Raw genomic sequence first — 19,831 nt, 5'->3', positions numbered from 1 at the left:
AGCCACTGTGCCTGGCCAATATTTGTATTATTAAAACACATAAGTGAAAATAAAAACTTTAAGGTACCTATGCATAATTTTTTAAAAGCTTCCTCATTTAAGTGAAATTTTCTTTTAAACAACTGAGGGCTTTTATCCTCCTCCTTTTCTGTTTATTCCCATATGTTATACTATATAAACTTAATGAAGTATTAGATCAAGATAAATTTATAAATATAGTTAACTTAAATTGCCATGGCAGATTATTATTCTATATATGTGGATATTCATATGCATAATTTAAATTTTAAATACATTTAGCATATATTCAGAAGTTTTTCTTTTATATTTAATTTATTAAATATGTTTATTTTTCTCCATAGAGGTTCAACTGGCACAGTGCCAGCTCCTCGTCTGGCTCCCACAGGTGTCAGTTGGGCTGACAAGGTAAAGGCTCATCATACAGGCTCTACTGCTTCTTCAGAAATAACACCTGCCCAGTCTTGCCCACCAATGACAGTGCAGAAGGCCTCACGCAAAAATGGCAAGTGACTTCGAATTAGCCATTTTGTGTAGTAAACAGGTGGATATATAGAGATACTTATTTTGTTTAAAATTGGTCCTATTTATCTTTTTGTACAACATGTAATATTAATTTATCATAATTAAAACATAAAATTATCTTAAAAGCTGAGCAAAACTACTTTTCAGCACTGTAGATAGCTTATGGAGATCATTCTAGTTTCACGTTTGCCATGTGTAAACTTTAAAGAGAATGAGGTCTTTTGTTTATTCATATAAGATCCTTTAGAATTCTTTTGACTTCAGGTAGGAACAAAAAATGCTAGTTTAGTATAGGCAGAATTCACTTTTAAGTAGCATGTTACTACTTCAGCTGTTTAATACTTGATTGTTATTTTGTACTGCAAAATAATATTCTGTGTTTATCTTTGCTCACACATCCATTTTCTATACCATCAGAATAAGGAATAAAAATAATTAGAAGAGGGATTATTATGAGGGCCCAGCTAGAACAGTGTTATCTCATAAGAATGATATAGATGTTTTATGTAAACATCTTTTTATGTAGAAGTCCCGAGTGGATTTTTATACATCCTCAGAGGCTGGGATTTTAGAAAGATAATAGGTAATAATGAGTTTTGTTTCATGAGTTCAAGAGAACTTCAGACACTGCTTTCTGTTTTCTTCAGTGGAAGATGCCATTGGAACTTTTTGGTTCAGAAAGAAATGTTTTATTGCACATAACAAAAGACATTGCTGTCTTTGTGTTATGGATGTGTTTTGTGTTTTTTCATTTTTTTCTCAGTAAGTTGTGTTGAATTACTTCAATATATTGCCCCTCTTTTCTTTATACTAACTTAGTAGTAGATAATTGACTGTAGGCAAGAGTTCTTTTAGGAAAAGGTAGGAAAATACACAATCAGAAAACGTAGTTTCCGTATCTTGAAAGATTCTAAGAGAAATGTGTTGTAAAAATCAAAATTGCAAAAAACTTAAAGGAATCATGGTGTTAATACATATCACAGTTTTGTTTAAAGCAGTCCACTTCAGATTATTCATGAATAACTCACCTAGTTGAGATGAAATAATAGATCTTAATTATATCTATGCTTAAGGTAACTCTTGTTAATGTATTGGGAAATTTTATTTTGGACCAGTTTCGTCTTCAGTTTTGGGGTTTCAGTGCAGTGTAATACACAGTGAGTTATGCCATTCTGTGGGAAAAGCAAACTGTTTTTCCTCTGCTCTCATGCCACAGCAGTCAACACAGAAGACTTCTGTGACCTCTGATCACCATGAAGTATGTGGGGATTTCTCCCCACCAACAACCAATCGATCAGTTCTGCAGCAGACAGCAGCTGGTTGTCCTCGAATTCAATTTAATTCTGACACTGTCGAGCTGTAGACCGTGTCAGATCCCACAGGTTGAGGGCTCAACCCCACAAGACTGCCTCCCACTTCTGATGCCAGTAACAAGCCTCAGGTTATTTTACCTGTGCTCTGACCAACTAGCTATAAATCAGGATTCCGGCTACCTACTTCTTGGATTTGATTAATTTGCTAAAGCGGCTCACAGAACTCAGGGAAACACATTTATCAGTTTATTATAAAGGATATTACTAAGGATACAGATGAAGAGATGCATAGGGCAAGCTAAATGGAAAGGGAAGAAGAGCTTCCATGCCTTCTCCAGGCACACAACCCTCTAGGAACCTTCAAGTGTTCAGCTATCCAGACATTCCCTGACCCTCTTTTTAAAAAAGGTTTTTATAGAAACTTCATTATCTAGGCATGATTGATTAAACCATTGGCAAGCAACCTAACCTTCAGCTCCTTTCCTTTCTCCCTCCCTGAAGGCTGAGGAGTTGGGGCTGAAAGTCCCAGTGTTCTAATACAGCCTTGTTTTTTCCAGTGACCAGCTCCCATCCTGAAGCCACCTAAGGGCTGCCAGCCACTAGTCAACTCATTAGCATACAAAAAGACACATCATTTTGGGAATTCCAAAGATTTTAGGAGTTGCATGCCGGGAGACTGAGATGAAGTCCAAATATATATTTTGCAATATCACAGGTGTATACTTCAAGTAATATATAATAACAGTAGCTATAGAACTGAAGTTTGTAATTTTTGTGTTACAAAAAATAATTCTAGTTAAAGATGATAGAGTGACCACATGCATTTAATGTTCTCTTCCCCAAACCCAGCTAAAATGGTATAAAATGATTTAGAAATTGGACTTAAGGAAAAAGAGACAGGAGAAGAGATGATACAAACAAGTTTTTGGAAGTTAGAAAGGAGAAAGATGGTGGTAACTGACAAACATACTGAGTGAGCTAGCTGAATCCTGTGCTAAAAAGAGGAGGCACAACTGAATACTCCCAATATCTATTTCTGTGTAGCAAGCCCAAAACTTAGCTACTTAAAACAGTTACCATTTTATTTCCACATAATTGTTTGAGTCAGAAATCTAAGCAGTGCTCAGTGGAATGGCTCTTTTCTTTTCCACATGGTGTCAGCTATGACAGTTGAGCTGAAACTAAAGTATCCAACATGATATCATCACATTGAAGCCTTGGTACTGGCTTTGGCTAAGAAACCCAAGTTCTTCTTACAGCCTCTTTCTCTTCACGTGGTCTCTCATTATTCAGTGATCTCTCCTGGGCTTCTTTAAATGTCATCTGGCTTCCAACAAGGAGAGAATGAAAACTGCAAAGCTTCTAAGTCCTTAGTTGGGAAGTTACAGAACATCACTTACCATATTCAATTGATCATATGAAGTCACAGGGCCAACCAGAGATTCAAGGGAGGGTGAACAGTCTCCACCACTCGACAATGGGAGTGGCATGTAAGCACTGGGATGGGAGAAATTGATGGCACCCATCTTTGTGAACAATCTACCAGAGCCCACAATCTAACTTTAGATTGCCAAAGTCTCCCAAGACTGCCAGTGACTCACTCAATTATAATATCAGCCTTGAAGACCTGTATCTCGTGATCTATATCAGATCTGAAAGTATTCCTTGAGTGTGAATTTTCTTAATCTGGAAGCTTGGAAGTTCAATGGGAGAAGAGGGCTGCAGGAAGAAGTGAGGATGAAAGTCCCAATATTACCTTTATATCTGAATTTCCTGTGGGTGTACTTTAAAATCAGTTTTTTTTGGCGTTTTACAGTTATTTCACTTTTTTTTTTAAGCATCATTCACAATCTTAACACTGTGTATTAAAGATTATAGAGCCTCCGCTAAAATGATTGTTTCTTTTTGTCTGGCAAGATGATAGAGAGCAAGCAGATCACCCAAGTCCCCTCCCAAAGGAGAGGGTGATCTGCTTGTTCACTATCATGTTGCCAGACAAAAAAAAAAAAAACCCAATCATTTGTTCTCCATCTCCCTTTGGGAGGACTTGGGTGACCTTTGGTTTGGTTTGAGATTTTATTAAGTTTGATGTGTTTGATGTGTTTTAATTAGTCCTTATGCCTTTTGGGGTCTCAAATGAAAAGCTGGGGTGTTTGCCAAGGCCACTGCATTCCTGAATTTAAAATTTTTTCCTCAGCACTATACAGTTGCTATAATATCAGCTTAGGTCATTAGCTTCCCAGCTGTTGCTTTCTGCTAGGTTTCTTGGAGTCTTGCCCTGTATATGCAAAGTTTTTTTTTTTTTTTTTTTTTTTTTTTTTTTTAGCAGTTGTCAGACTTCTTAAGGAGAGATTAATTGAAGATTTTTTGACTCAATTCCCTGCAGTACTTTCCCACCCCCTCTAAGGTTTTTGCCCCTGAAGTTCCAGTTGCTTTAGATTCTCTGAATTCTAATATCTGTATCAGTTGGTTGGGAATGCTGGTTTCTGTCAGGACTCACTTCCCCTGCACCCTGAATTCCAGGTGTTTTAGGAGAAAATGCTATAGTGAATGTGGATCTGATCTCGTTGTCCTTCTCTCTTCTCAGGAATTGTAGTTCCTTTAAACTTGCCACATTGGCTGCTTTTCAATGCTCTTTAATTTTTTATAGTTGTTTTTGGCAGGAAGAGGGCAAATTTTAGCACAAGCTCCTTCACCATGGCTATAACTGTAAGTCCAAATACATAATCAAGCACATATGGAACATTTACCAAAATTGAAACATGCTGGGTCATTAGACATGTCTTAACAAATTTCAGGTGATTTAAATGATTCTGTTTGTTGCTGATCACAGTGGGATTAAATTAGAAATCAATTACAAAGAATATAGTTAGATAATGCCCAAATTTTTGGAATGTTGGAATTTGCTTTTAGAAAACTCATCGAGTCAGAGACGATATCACAATGAAAATTAGAAAAAGTGAATTGAATAAAAATGAACATTTAAAAACTTGTGAGATTAAGGTAAAGCTAGGCTTTGAGGAAAATTTCTAGCCTTGGTTGTACACATTGGAAAAGAAGAAAAGCTAACATTCACTCTTTGTTCATTTCACGAAGTTAGAAAAGAAAAGCAAGTTAAACCCAAGGAATATAGAATGAAATAAACTATATAAGTGAGAATAGAGAAAATAAAAGAAGCCAAAAAGTGGTTCTTTTAAATAGACCAGTAGAATTAACAGACCACTAGTTATATATTACTGTACTTGATCTTAGCCAAAAGACCAAGAAGTGATTGTTATACAGTATTGATCAAGAAAAAGAAGACACAAGGAGTGATACCAGGAATCAAATAGAGGATATTGCTAGAGATACCACAAATATTAAAAAGATGACGATTTTTATGAGCAGTATTATATACTAAATTTGGAAAAACAAGAGGATTGACATTCCTTGAAAAACACAAGTTAAAATTTGCATTGTAAGAAATATAAAAACTTGAAGAGAACTTAGAAGTATTTTTAAAAAGTGTGAGTTTGTAACTAAAAATTTTTTCATGAAGAACATTCCAGGTCAAGATAGCTTCATGTGTTACTTCTTCCAAACTTTTAAGGTAAAAATAACGTGAATCTTATAGAAACTCTTCCTGAGGATAAAAAAGAGGACCATGTTTTAATGTTGCCAATGTAACCTTAATATCAAAATCTAACAAGGAAATTAAAACATTATCTCTTGAACATTGATGTACTTTTTTTTTTTTTTTTTTTTGAGATGGAGTCTTGCTCTGTTGCCCAGGCTGGAGTGCAGTGGTGTAATCTTGGCTTAGTGCAAGCTCTGCCTCCTGGGTTCACACCATTCTCCTGCCTCAGCCTCCTCAGTAGCTGGGATTACAGGCGCCCGCCACCACGCCTGGCTAATTTTTTTTGTATTTTTTAGTAGAGACGGGGTTTCACCATGTTAGCCAGGATGGTCTCGATCTCCTGACCTCGTGATCCGCCCGCCTCGGCCTCCCAAAGTGCTGGGATACAGGTGTGAGCCACCGTACCCGGCCCCATTGATGTAAATATTTGAAACAAAATATTATTGAATTAAATACAATGATAAAAATAATATTTCACAGTAAGATTGGGATTATTCCAGGTGCACATCAGTTACTGGTTATATTGACTTGAATTTAGTACAACGTTCTTAATGACATTTGTGAAGTTTAAAAAATTGTACAAGTGTAAAAACTATGAAATGAAATGTAATTTTTAGTTTTGTGTACTCTGTCCTAAACTTCTAATTATTTAGAAGTTCTCTGACGGTTTAATTGCATGATTTGCTGTTCTTAAACATTCTTTATTATGGGAATAATTTTTTAGTATAGTTTGCACTGAAGGTTTGTTAAAAATATAATTTGTCTATAACTAATTTCTCGGTTTTAAAGAGACCTAAGTTATAGTTCCTAGTTTGATATACTCCTCTCTTGACTGCTTTAAATATTATTTCAATTAAAAAAATTATATGATAGTGTTTGTGTTGGCAATTTTATTGGTTAAAGGATTAGGTCCAATTTTAAGCAGTATTTCTTTCTATAAGGAAGCTTTCAAATAAGGGTGTTTTTTTTCCTTTAAAAAGTAAAATGAGTAGGCATAGTGCTTCTAAGGGTAAGCCAGTTAATTGGAAACTAAGATCTTTTGTTAAATGCTTAATTTTATAATTTATTTTTTCCCTCTTGGTATGTGTGGTTTTTGTATGATTCATCTTACGATTTTTGTTTTAATTTACATTATATGTATTTAAAGACAAAGCATAAGTGTATTATATATGCTGAATTTTAATAATATTAAACAAATGAAAATTGAACACAAACTGGATATTATATAATTTAAGGCATTATTATTTTTCAGTTTCATAATGTTATATTTTTAAGAAAATGCCTATTTATATTCTTACAAAGATACATACTAAACAGTTATAAGAGAAATGTATTTGCCTTAAATTATTTCAGAAAAAATAATGGGGAAGGGGAATGGATTGAAAAAAGAATGTCAGAAATTGGGCTGGGTAGCTGTAGTTCTGTAGTCCCAGCTACTCAGAAGGCTGAGATGGGAGGATTGCTTGAGCCTATGGGTACTAGCCTGGGCAACATAGTGAGACCAGTCTCAAAAAAAATAAAAAAAGAGAGGGACAAAATGCTGATAATTGTTGAAGCTGGATTATTGGAACATGGGGTTCATTATACTGTTTTCTCTATATTGTGTATTTGAGAACTTTCATAATAAAGAACTTTAAAAATCCACAAAACAGATGTAAACATACTTTTACTTAGAGGTTTCAAAGTCCATATCTATGAAGTAAAATATTACAGTTGCTGTCTGATAATATTTATTTAAAATAAACATACAACATATGAACATACAGTTTTGTACTTTAAAAAAATAGGGTAATGAATTAATATACCAGTTACAAGAATGAGCATTTTGGGTTTTGTTTTCTCCTGAAAATAAATTTTTTTTACCTTTAGTGACTCATGTGATGGTATGACACACTGTTCTATGATATACAGATTTATTTTGTTTTCATAGTAATATAGATTTTCAGTTTTGCAAAAATAAACCTCAAAAATTGTCTTTTTTCTGTTCATTTTTTATACCAGCTTTATTGAGATACAATTCACATACCATATAGTTTACTTGTTTAAAGTATATAGTTCATTGGTTTTTAGTATATTCACACATAATGTACAACTATCACAACAGTCAATTTTATAACATTTTCTTTACCTCATAAAGAAATTCCATACACTTTTTGCTGTCACTCCCGTAACCCCACATCCTCCACAGCTGTGTGGTGTTTTGGTGTTACCACAGAATTTTGTTTTACCTATTTTTATATGTGCATTGTGGTTTTCATTTGCATTTCTTTATTGACTAATGATGTTGAACATGATGGGCTTATTTGCCCTTTGTATATCTTCTTCAGTGAAATGTTTGTTCATGTCTTTGCCTCTTTTCTACTTGAACTGTTTGTAATAATACAGTTCAGTTTTGAGAGTTCTCTGTGTATTCTAGACACTTGTGTTGTGTTGGATATTTTCTACCAGTCTGTCCTTTTCTTCACAGGGTGTTTTGCACAGCAAAAGTTTGAATTTTGATGAAGTATGATTGATTAGTTTTTTTAATAGATCATACTTGACGACTTTTGTCATCAAGTCTAAGAATTCATTGTCTACCCATAGGTTCTGAAGGTTTTTCTCTTACATTGCCTGGAAGTTTTATAGTTTAAAATTTTATTACTAAATCTGTGATCCATTTTGAGTTAATTTTTGTATAAAGTGTGTGTTTTAAGTCAAGGTTCATTTTTTGCCTGTGGATGTCCATTTACTCCACCAGTTTGTTGAAAATTCTTGACCAGGCTTGGTGGCTCACCTGTAATCCCAGCACTATGGGAGGCCAAGCCAGGAGGATTGCTTGAGTCTAGAGGTTCACGTCCAGCCTGGGCAACATAATGAGACCTTGCCTTTTACTAAAAATAAAAGATTAGCTGGGTGTGGTGGCATGTGTTTGTGGTCCCAGCTGCTCTGGAGGATCGCTGCATTCCAGCCTGGGGGAGAGAGTGAGACCTTGTCTAAAAATAAATAAATAAAAGAAAAATTCTTTTCTTTCTCTGTTGAATTGCATTTGCAATTTTATAAAAAATTAGCTGGCCATATAAGCGTGGGTGTATTTCTGGGTTCTATATTCTGTTTCATTGACTATATGTTTGTTGTTCCATCAATTCTATACTGATTTGATTAACTCTGTGGTAAGCCTTAATATTGGGTAGAGTGATTGCTTCTTTTCTTTTTCAGAATTGTTTTTAGCTATTTTAGGTCCTTTGTCTTTCTATATACGTTTTTTGAATAAACTTATTTACATCAAAAATGTTACTGGGAGTTTATAGAACAATTACGATGATAGATCAATTTAGAGAGAGTTAATCAGTTTAGAGAGAGTATCTTTACTATGCTGAATCTTGCAGCCTATGAACATGGAATGTCCCTCTATTTCTTTAGGCCTTCTTCTGTTTCTTTCATCAGCATTTTATAATTTTCAAGATAGACATTCTGTACTTTTTTGTTGGACTTAACAACTATTTCATTTTCTTTTTGCGATTATAAGTTTTAAATTTAATTTCCACACATTTATTATTAGTATATAGAAATGCAATGGACATTTAGAGTGTTGATCTTGTATCCTGCAACTTTACTGAACCCATATAATTCTTGAAGTTTTTATGTGTATTCTCTGGGATTTTCTATTATTATGTCATCTGAAAATAGGGACAGTTTTATTTCTTCCTTTCCTATCTGTATGTCTTTTTTCCTATGTTTTTGTTTTGTTTTTTGTGGCACTGTCTAGAATGTTCAGTACTATATTGAACAAGCTATTGAATAAGCATGGTGGATAGGAGACACCTTTCCCTTGTTCCAGATCTGGGAGGAAAGCAATTTTGCACCACTAAGTATTATGTTAGCTGTAGGTATTTTTGTGGATGTTCTTTATCAAGTTGAGGAAGTTACCCTCTATTATGATTTAATGCAAATTTTTATTATAAGTGGATGTTGGATTTTGTGAAATGCTTTTCCTGTATCAGTTGATATGATCTGATGATTTTTGTTATTTAGCCTATTGACAGTGGTGAATTACATTGATTGATTTTTTTTTTTTTTTTTTTTTTTTGAGATGGAGTCTTGCCCTGTCACCCAGGCTGGAGTGCAATGGTACGATCTCAGCTCACTGCAACCTCTGCCTCTTGGGTTCAAGTGATTCTCCTGCCTTAGCCTCCCGAGTAGCTGGGATAACAGGCACGCGCCACCACGCCCAGCTAATTTTGGTGTCTTTAGTAGACACGGGGTTTCACCATGTTGGCCAGGCTGGTCTCGAACTCCTCACCTTGTGATCCGCCCACCTAGGCCTCCCAAAGTGCTGGGATTACAGGCATGAGCCACCGTGCCCAGCCCATTGATTTTTTTTTTTATTATTATTATACTTTAAATTCTAGGGTACATGTACACAACGTGCAGGTTTGTTACACAGGTATACATGTGCCATGTTGGTGTGCTGCACCCATCAACTTGTTATTTGCATTAGGTATTTTTCCTAATGCTATCCCTCCCCCAGTCCCTCACTGCATGACAGGCCCCAGTGTGTGATGTTCCCCACCCTGTGTTCAAGTGTTCGCATTGTTCAGTTCCCACCTATGAGTGAGAACATGCAGTGTTTGGTTTTCTGTTCTTGTGATAGTTTGCTGAGAATGATGGTTTCCAGCTTCATCCATGTCTCTACAAAGGACATGAACTCATCCTTTTTTATGGCTGCATAGTATTCCATGGTGTATATGTGCCACATTTTCTTAATCCAGTCTATCATTGATTGACATTTAGATTGGTTCCAAGTCTTTGCTATTGTGAATAGTGCCACAATAAACATACGTGTGCATATGTCTTTATAGTAGCATGATTTCTAATCCTTTGGGTATATACCCAGTAATGGGATTGCTGGGTCAAGTGGTATTTCTAGTTCTAGATCCTTGAGGAATTGCCACACTGTCTTCCACAATGGTTGAACTAATTGACACTCCCATCAACAGTGTAAAAGCATTCCTATTTCTCCATGTCCTCACCAGCATCTGTTGTTTCCTGACTTTTTAATGATCGCCATTCTAACTGGTGTGAGATGGTATCTCGTGGTTTTGATTTGCATTTCTCTGATGACCAGTGATGATGAGCATTTCTTCATGTGTCTGTTGGCTGCATAAATGTCTTCTTTTGAGAAGTGTCTGTGTTCATATCCTTTGCCCACTTTTTGATGGGGTTGTTTTTTTCTTGTAAATTTGTTTAAGTTCTTTGTAGATTCTGGATATTAGCCCTTTGTCAGATGAGTAGATTGAAAAATTTTCTCCCATTCTGTAGGATGCCTGTTCACTCTGATGGTAGTTTGCTGTGCTCTGCAGAAGCTCTTTAGTTTAATTAGATCCCATTTGTCAATTTTGGCTTTTGTTACCATTGCTTTTGGTGTTTTAGTCATGAAGTCTTTGCCCATGCTTATGTCCTGAATGGTATTGCCTAGGTTTTCTTCTAGGGTTTTTATGGTTTTAGGTCTAACATTTAAGTCTTTAATCCATCTTGAATTAATTTTTGTATAAGGTATAAGGAAGAGATCCAGTTTCAGCTTTCTACACATGGTGAGCCAGTTTTCCCAGCACCGTTTATGAAATAGGGAATCCTTTCCCCATTTCTTGTTTTTGTCAGGTTTGTCAAAGATCAGATGGTTGTAGATGTGTGGTGTTATTTCTGAGGCCTCTGTTTTTGTTCCATTGGTCTATATATCTGTTTTGATACCAGTACCATGCTGTTTTGGTTACTGTAGGCTTGTAGTATAGTTTGAAGTCAGGTAGTGTGTTGCCTCCAGTTTTGTTCTTTTTGCATAGGATTGTCTTGACAATGCGGGCTCTTTTTTGGTTCCATATGAACTTTAAAGTAGTTTTTTTCTGTAAAGAAAGTCATTGATAGCTTGATGGGGATGGCATTGAGTCTATAAATTACCTTGGGCAGTATGGCCGTTTTCATGATATTGATTCTTCCTATCCATGAGCATGGATTGTTCTTCCATTTGTTTGTGTCCTCTTTCATTTTGTTGCATAGTGGTTTGTAGTTCTCCTTGAAGAGGTCCTTCACATCCCTTGTAAGTTGGATTCTTAGATATTTTATTCTCTTTGAAGCAATTGTGAATGGGAGTTCACTCATGATTTGGCTCTCTGTTTGTCTGTTATTGGTGTATAGGAATGCCTGTGGTTTTTGCACCTTGATTTTGTATCCTGAGGCTTTGCTGAAGTTGCTTATCAGGTTAAGCAGATTTTGGGCAGAGATGATGGGTTTTTTAAATATACAATCATGTCATCTGCAAACAGGGACAATTTGACTGCCTCTTTTCGTAATTGAATACCCTTTCTTTCTTTCTCTTGCCTGATTACCCTGGCCAGAACTTCCAACACTATGTTGAAGGAGAGTGGTGAGAAAGGGCATCCTTGTCTTGTGCCAGTTTTCAAATGGAATGCTTCCAGTTTTTGCCCATTCAGTGAGATATTGCCTGTGTGTTTGTCATAAATAGCTCTTATTATTTTGAGATACATCCCATCACTACCTAGTTTATTGAGAGTTTTTAGCATGAAGTGCTGTTGAATTTTGTCAAAGGCCTTTTCTGTATCTATTGAGATAATTGTGGTATTTGTCTTTTGTTCTGTTTATATAATGGATTACATTTATTGATTTGTGTATGTTGAACCAGCCTTGCATCCCAGGGATGAAGCCACCTTGATCGTGGTGGATAAGCTTTTTGATGTGCTGCTGGATTTGGTTTGCCAGTATTTTATTGAGGACTTTCGCATCAATGTCCATCAGGGAGATTGGTCTAAAATTCTCTTTTTTTGTTGTGTCTCTGTCAGGCTTTGGTATCAGGATGATGCTGGTCTCATAAAATGAGTTAGGGAGGATTCTCTTTTTTTCTATTGATTGGAATAGTTTCAGAAGGAGTGTTACCATCTCCTATTTGTACCTCTGGTAGAAGTTGGCTGTGAATCTGTCTGGTCCTGGGCTTTTTTTGGTTTGTAGGCTATTAATTATTGCCTCTATTTCAGAACCTGTTATTGGTCTATTCAGAGATTCAACTTCTTCCTGGTTTAGTCTTGGGAGGGTGTATGTGTCCAGGAATTTATCCATTTCTTCTAGATTTTCTAGTTTATTTGCGTAGAGGTGTTTGTAGTATTCTCTAATGGTAGTTTGTATTTCTGTGGGATCTGTGGTGATATCCCCTTCATCATTTTTTATTGTGTATATTTGATTCTTCTCTCTTTTCTTGTTTGTCAGTCTTGCTAGTGGTCTATCAATTTTGTTGATCTTTTCAAAAAAAACAGCTCCTGGATTCATGTATTTTTTGAAGGATTTTCTTGTGTCTCTGTCCCCTTCAGTTCTGCTCTGATCTTAGTTATTTCTTGCCTTCTGCTAGCTTTTGAATGTGTTTGCTGTTGCTTCTCTAGTTCTTTTAATTGTGATATTAGGGTGTCAATTTTAGATCTTTCCTGCTTTCTCTTGTGGGCATTTAGTGCTATAACTTTCCCTTTACACACTGTTTTAAATGTGTCCCAGAGATTCTGGTACGTTGTGTCTTTGTTCTGCTTGGTTTCAAAGAACATCTTTATTTCTGCCTTCATTTCGTTATTTACCCAGTAGTCATTCAGGAGCAGATTGTTCTGTTTCCATGTAGTTGTGAAGTTTTGAGTGAGTTTCTTAGTCCTGAGTTCTAGTTTGATTGCACTGTGGTCTGAGAGATAGTTTGTTGTGATTTTTGTTCTTTTACATTTTCTGAGGAGTGCTTTACTTTCAATTATGTGGTCAGTTTTAGAATAAGTGCTATGTGGTGCTGACAAGAATGTATATTCTGTTGATTTGGGTTGGAGAGTTCTGTAGATGTCTGTTAGGTCCACTTGGTGCAGAGCTGAGTTCAAGTCTTGGATATCTTTGCTAACCTTCTGTCTCATTGATCTGTCTAATATGGACAGTGGGGTGTTAAAGTCTCCCATTATTATTGTGTGGGAGTCTAAGTCTCTTTGTATATATACCTATATATACCTATATATCTATATACCTATATATGTCTATATATCTACATATCTATATATCTATATATATCTTTATATATATATTTATTTCTTTGTGTATATAGGTATATATAGGTATATATATACGTATATATAGATAGGTATATATATACACCTATCTATATATACCTATATATATACACCTATATATACCTGTATACATACCCATATACATACCTATATATATATACACACCTATATATATATATATGTATATAGGTAAGTATATGGGTATGTATACAGGTATATATACATATATACTATATATATATGCACACACACACACTTATGTGTTGAAATAATTAAAGAGTTTATAGCATCCCAGCCTGTGTGATTTAATTTGGATATTTAGAACATTTACATTTAAGGTAATTATTGATAAATCTGTTCATTTTATTATTTCTGTTTTCTCTCTTTGAACTGCTTTGCATTTCGTGCCTGTCTATGGGGTACCTGAAAGTTTTTTTGATTTTTTTTTGATTTACTCATAGTATTTTAAACAATATTGATTTGTATAGGTTCCTTAGTGGTTACTTTAGGTATAACATTATACATATGTCGTTTATCATAGTCTACTGATATTGGCATACACCACTGTGAGTGAAATTTAGAAACCTTACCTTTTAGTTGGTTTCCTTAACTCTCTCCATTTTTAAAATATAATTATCTCAAATATTTTATCTGTGTACATTGAGCACTACTTCAGTTGGTGATACAATTTTGCATTACTATGAAAGATAATTCAAAAAATTCATGAGAAGGATAATTATACAGATGAGTCCCAACTTATGACTTTTCAACTTTATGATGGTGTGATAGCAATATGCATTCAATGGAAACCATATTTTGAGTATCCATGCAATCTTACCCAACAGCTGAAAGTATTTTTCACTATCAGTATAGTATTCAATAAATTACATGAGTTATTTAACACTGTATTATAAAATAGACTTTGTATTAGATGATTTTGCCCAGCTGTAGGCTCTTAGTGTTCTCAGCATATTTAAGGTAGTCTAGGCTAGTTGTGTTTGGTAGGGTAAGTGTATTAAATCCATTTTTGATTTGATATTTCAGACTTACTGTGTATGGGTTTATCAGGTTGTGACCACATTGTAAGTTGAGGAGCAACTGGTATTTACCTCCATTTTTAACCATTCCAATGTTCTTTCCTTTTTGAAGTTTCAAACCTTCTTTTATTATTTATTTATTTATTTACTTTTTTGTGATGGAGTTTTGCTCTTGTTGCCCAGGCTAGAATGCCATGGTGCGATCTCAGCTCACTGCAACCTCCACATCCCAGGTACAAGCGATTCTTCTGTCTCAGTCTCCCAAGTAGCTCAGATTACAGGCATGTGCCACCATGTCTGGCTAACTTTTTTGTATTTAGTAGAGATGGGGTTTCACCATGTTAGGCTGGTCGTGAACTTCTGACCTCAGGTGATCCACCCCCCTTGGCCTCCTAAAATGCTGGGATTACAGGCATGTGCCACCATGCCTGGCCTCAGACCTTCTTTTGTTAAATTTCATTTCTCTTTTGGGAACTTTCTTTAGCCATTTATTAAAGGTACTTTTGCTAGTAATTTATTCTCTTAGTTTTTCTTTTATCTGTGAATGCCTTTATTCTCCTTTCATTCTGAATGGTATGTTCACCACATATATTAATAAAATTCACAATGGGCAGTTCTTTCAGTCCCTTGATAAATGTGCCACTTCCTCTTGGCTTCCATTGTTTCAGATGAGGAATCTGCTGTGATTTGAATTGGTGTTTCTCTATAGGTAATACATCTTCTGACTGCTTTCAAGATTTTTTTGTGTGTATTCAGAGGTTTAATTATGATTTTTCTTTCTTTTTTTTTTTACATTTGTTTTTTTTTATTATTATTATTATTATTATCATTATTATACTTTAGGTTTTATGGTACATGTGCGCAATGTGCAGGTAAGTTACATATGTATACATGTGCCATGCTGGTGCGCTGCACCCACCAACTTGTCATCTAGCATTAGGTATATCTCCCAATGCTATCCCTCCCCCCTCCCCCCACCCCACAACAGTCCCCGAAGTGTGATGTTCCCCTTCCTGTGTCCATGTGTTCTCATTGTTCAATTCCCACCTATGAGTGAGAATATGCGGTGTTTGGTTTTTTGTTCTTGCGATAGTTTACTGAGAATGATGATTTCCAGTTTCATCCATGTCCCTACAAAGGACGTGAACTCATCATTTTTTATGGCTGCATAGTATTCCATGGTGTATATGTGCCACATTTTCTTAATCCAGTCTATCATTGTTGGACATTTGGGTTGGTTCCAAGTCTTTGCTATTGTGAATAATGCGGCAATAAACATACATGTGCATGTGTCTTTATAGCAGCATGATTTATAGTCCTTTGGGTATATACCCAGTAATGGGATGGCTGGGTCGAATGGAATTTCTAGTTCTAGATCCCTGAGGAATCGCCACACTGACTTCCACAATGGTTGAACTAGTTTACAGTCCCACCAACAATGTAAAAGTGTTCCTATTTCTCCACATCCTCTCCAGCACCTGTTGTTTCCTGACTTTTTAATGATTGCCATTCTAACTGGTGTGAGATGGTATCTCATTGTGGTTTTGATTTGCATTTCTCTGATGGCCAGTGATGGTGAGCATTTTTTCATGTGTTTTTTGGCTGCATAAATGTCTTCTTTTGAGAAGTGTCTGTTCATGTCCTTCGCCCACTTTTTGATGGGGTTGTTTGTTTTTTTCTTGTAAATTTGTTGGAGTTCATTGTAGATTCTGGATATTAGCCCTTTGTCAGATGAGTAGGTTGCGAAAATTTTCTCCCATTTTGTAGGTTGCCTGTTCACTCTGATGGTAGTTTCCTTTGCTGTGCAGAAGCTCTTTAGTTTAATTAGATCCCATTTGTCAATTTTGGCTTTTGTTGCCATTGCTTTTGGTGTTTTAGACATGAAGTCCTTGCCCATGCCTATGTCCAGAATGGTAATGCCTAGGTTTTCTTCTAGGGTTTTTCTGGTTTTAGGTCTAACATTTAAGTCTTTAATCCATCTTGAATTGATTTTTGTATAAGGTGTAAGGAAGGGATCCAGTTTCAGCTTTCTCCATATGGCTAGCCAGTTTTCCCAGCACCATTTATTAAATAGGGAATCTTTCCCCATTTCTTGTTTTTGTCAGGTTTGTCAAAGATCAGATACTTGTAGATATGTGGCATTATTTCTGACAGCTCTGTTCTGTTCCATTGATCTATATCTCTGTTTTGGTACCAGTACCATGCTGTTTTGGTTACTGTAGCCTTGTAGTATAGTTTGAAGTCAGGTAGTGTGATGCCTCCAGCTTTGTTCTTTTGGCTTAGGATTGACTTGGCGATGCGGGCTCTTTTTTGGTTCCATATGAACTTTAAAGTAGTTTTTTCCAATTCTGTGAAGAAAGTCATTGGTAGCTTGATGGGGATGGCATTGAATCTGTAAATTACCTTGGGAAGGATGGCCATTTTCATGATATTGATTCTTCCTACCCATGAGCATGGAATGTTCTTCCATTTGTTTGTATCCTCTTTTATTTCCTTGAGCACTGGTTTGTAGTTCTCCTTGAAGAGGTCTTTCACATCCCTTGTAAGTTGGATTCCTAGGTATTTTATTCTCTTTGAAGCAATTGTGAATGGGAGTTCACTCATGATTTGGCTCTCTGTTTGTCTGTTATTGATGTATAAGAACGCTTGTGATTTTTGCACATTGATTTTGTATCCTGAGACTTTGCTGAAGTTGCTTATCAGCTTAAGGAGATTTTGGGCTGAGACAATGGGGTTTTCTAGATATACTATCATGTCATCTGCAAACAAGGACAATTTGACTTCCTCTTTTCCTAATTGAATACCCTTGATTTCCTTCTCCTGCCTAATTGCCCTGGCCAGAACTTCCAACACTATGTTGAATAGAAGTGGCGAGAGAGGGCATCCCTGTCTTGTGCCAGTTTTCAAAGGGAATGCTTCCAGTTTTTGCCCATTCAGTACGATATTGGCTGTGGGTTTGTCATAAATAGCTCTTAGTATTTTGAGATACGTCCCATCAATTCCTAATTTATTGAGAGTTTTTAGCATGAAGGGTTGTTGAATTTTGTCAAAGGCCTTTTCTGCATCTATTGAGATAATCATGTTTTTGTCTTTGGTTCTGTTTATATGCTGGATTACATTTATTGATTTGCGTATATTGAACCAGCCTTGCATCCCAGGGATGAAGCCCACTTGATCATGGTGGATAAGCTTTTTGATGTGCTGCTGGATTCTGTTTGCCAGTATCTTATTGAGGATTTTTGCATCAATGTTCATCAAGGATATTGGTCTAAAATTCTCTTTTTTGGTTGTGTCTCTGCCAGGCTTTGGTATCAGGATGATGCTGGCCTCATAAAATGAGTTAGGGAGGATTCCCTCTTTCTCTATTGATTGGAATAGTTTCAGAAGGAATGGTACCAGCTCCTCCTTGTACCTCTGGTAGAATTCGGCTGTGAACCCATCTGGTCCTGGACTTTTTTTGGTTGGTAAGCTATTGATTATTGCCACAATTTCAGCTCCTGTTATTGGTCTATTCAGAGATTCAACTTCTTCCTGATTTAGTCTTGGGAGGGTGTATGTGTTGAGGAATTTATCCATTTCTTCTAGATTTTCTAGTTTATTTGCGTAGAGATGTTTGTAATATTCTCTGATGGTAGTTTGTATTTCTGTGGGATCGGTGGTGATATCCCCTTTATCATTTTTTATTGCATCTATTTGATTCTTCTTTTTTTATTAATCTTGCTAGCGGTCTATCAATTTTGTTGATCCTTTCAAAAAACCAGCTCCTGGATTCATTTATTTTTTGAAGGGTTTTTTGTGTCTCTATTTCCTTCAGTTCTGCTCTGATTTTAGTTATTTCTTGCCTTCTGCTAGCTTTTGAATGTGTTTGCTCTTGCTTTTCTAGTTCTTTTAATTGTGATGTTAGGGTGTCAATTTTGGATCTTTCCTGCTTTCTCTTGTGGGCATTTAGTGCTATAAATTTCCCTCTACACACTGCTTTGAATGCATCCCAGAGATTCTGGTATGTTGTGTCTTGGTTCTCGTTGGTTTCAAAGAACATCTTTATTTCTGCCTTCATTTTGTTATGTACCCAGTAGTCATTCAGGAGCAGATTGTTCAGTTTCCACGTAGTTGAGCGGTTTTGAGTGAGATTCTTAATCCTGAGTTCTAGCTTGATTGCACTGTGATCTGAGAGAGTTTGTTACAATTTCTGTTCTTTTACATTTATTGAGGAGAGCTTTACTTCCAAGTATATGGTCAATTTTGGAATAGGTGTGGTGTGGTGCTGAAAAAAATGTATATTCTGTTGATTTGGGGTGGAGAGTTCTGTAGATGTCTATTAGGTCCGCTTGGTGCAGAGCTGAGTTCAATTCCTGGGTATCCTTGTTGACTTTCTGTCTCATTGATCTGTCTAATGTTGACAGTGGGGTGTTAAAGTCTCCCATTATTAATGTGTGGGAGTCTAAGTCTCTTTGTAGGTCACTCAGGACTTGCTTTATGAATCTGGGTGCTCCTGTATTGGGTGCATATATATTTAGGATAGTTAGCTCTTCTTGTTGAATTAATCCCTTTACCATTATGTAATGGCCTTCTTTGTCTCTTTTGATCTTTGTTGGTTTAAAGTCTGTTTTATCAGAGACTAGGATTGCAACCCCTGCCTTTTTTTGTTTTCCATTTGCTTGGTAGATCTTCCTCCATCCTTTTATTTTGAGCCTATGTGTGTCTCTGCACGTGAGATGGGTTTCCTGAATACAGCACACTGATGGGTCTTGAGTCTTTATCCAATTTGCCAGTCTGTGTCTTTTAATTGGAGCATTTAGTCCATTTACATTTAAAGTTAATATTGTTATGTGTGAATCTGATCCTGTCATTATGATGTTAGCTGGATATTTTTCTCGTTAGTTGATGCAGTCTCTTCCTAGTCTCGATGGTCTTTACATTTCGGTATGATTTTGCAGTGGCTGGTACCGGTTGTGCCTTTCCATGTTTAGCGCTTCCTTCAGGAGCTCTTTTAGGGCAGGCCTGGTGGTGACAAAATCTCTCAGCATTTGCTTGTCTGTAAAGTATTTTATTTCTCCTTCACTTATGAAGCTTAGTTTGGCCGGATATGAAATTCTGGGTTGAGAATTCTTTTCTTTAAAAATGTTGAATATTGGTCCCCACTCTCTTCTGGCTTGTAGGGTTTCTGCCGAGAGATCCGCTGTTAGTCTGATGGGCTTCCCTTTGATGGTAACCCGACCTTTCTCTCTGGCTGCCCTTAACATTTTTTCC

General features: G+C 36.1%; 1 protein-coding gene across 9 annotated transcripts in view; it reads left to right on the top strand.

The window, feature by feature from the left end:
• Nucleotides 1-19,831, top strand: part of SCAPER (S-phase cyclin A associated protein in the ER) — a 552,312-nt gene that overhangs the window by 105,802 nt on the left and 426,679 nt on the right. For all 9 annotated transcript variants that reach the window (XM_063652363.1, XM_054452429.2, XM_054452422.2 and 6 more), the window contains one exon: nucleotides 363-523. In XM_063652363.1, the coding sequence (XP_063508433.1) occupies nucleotides 363-523 (161 nt within the window). The remainder of the gene's footprint in view (nucleotides 1-362; nucleotides 524-19,831) is intronic.

This window comes from Pongo pygmaeus, chromosome 16 (genome assembly GCF_028885625.2).
Source record: "Pongo pygmaeus isolate AG05252 chromosome 16, NHGRI_mPonPyg2-v2.0_pri, whole genome shotgun sequence".
NCBI lineage: Eukaryota > Metazoa > Chordata > Mammalia > Primates > Hominidae > Pongo > Pongo pygmaeus.
This window is presented reverse-complemented; position numbering and strand designations above follow the sequence as displayed.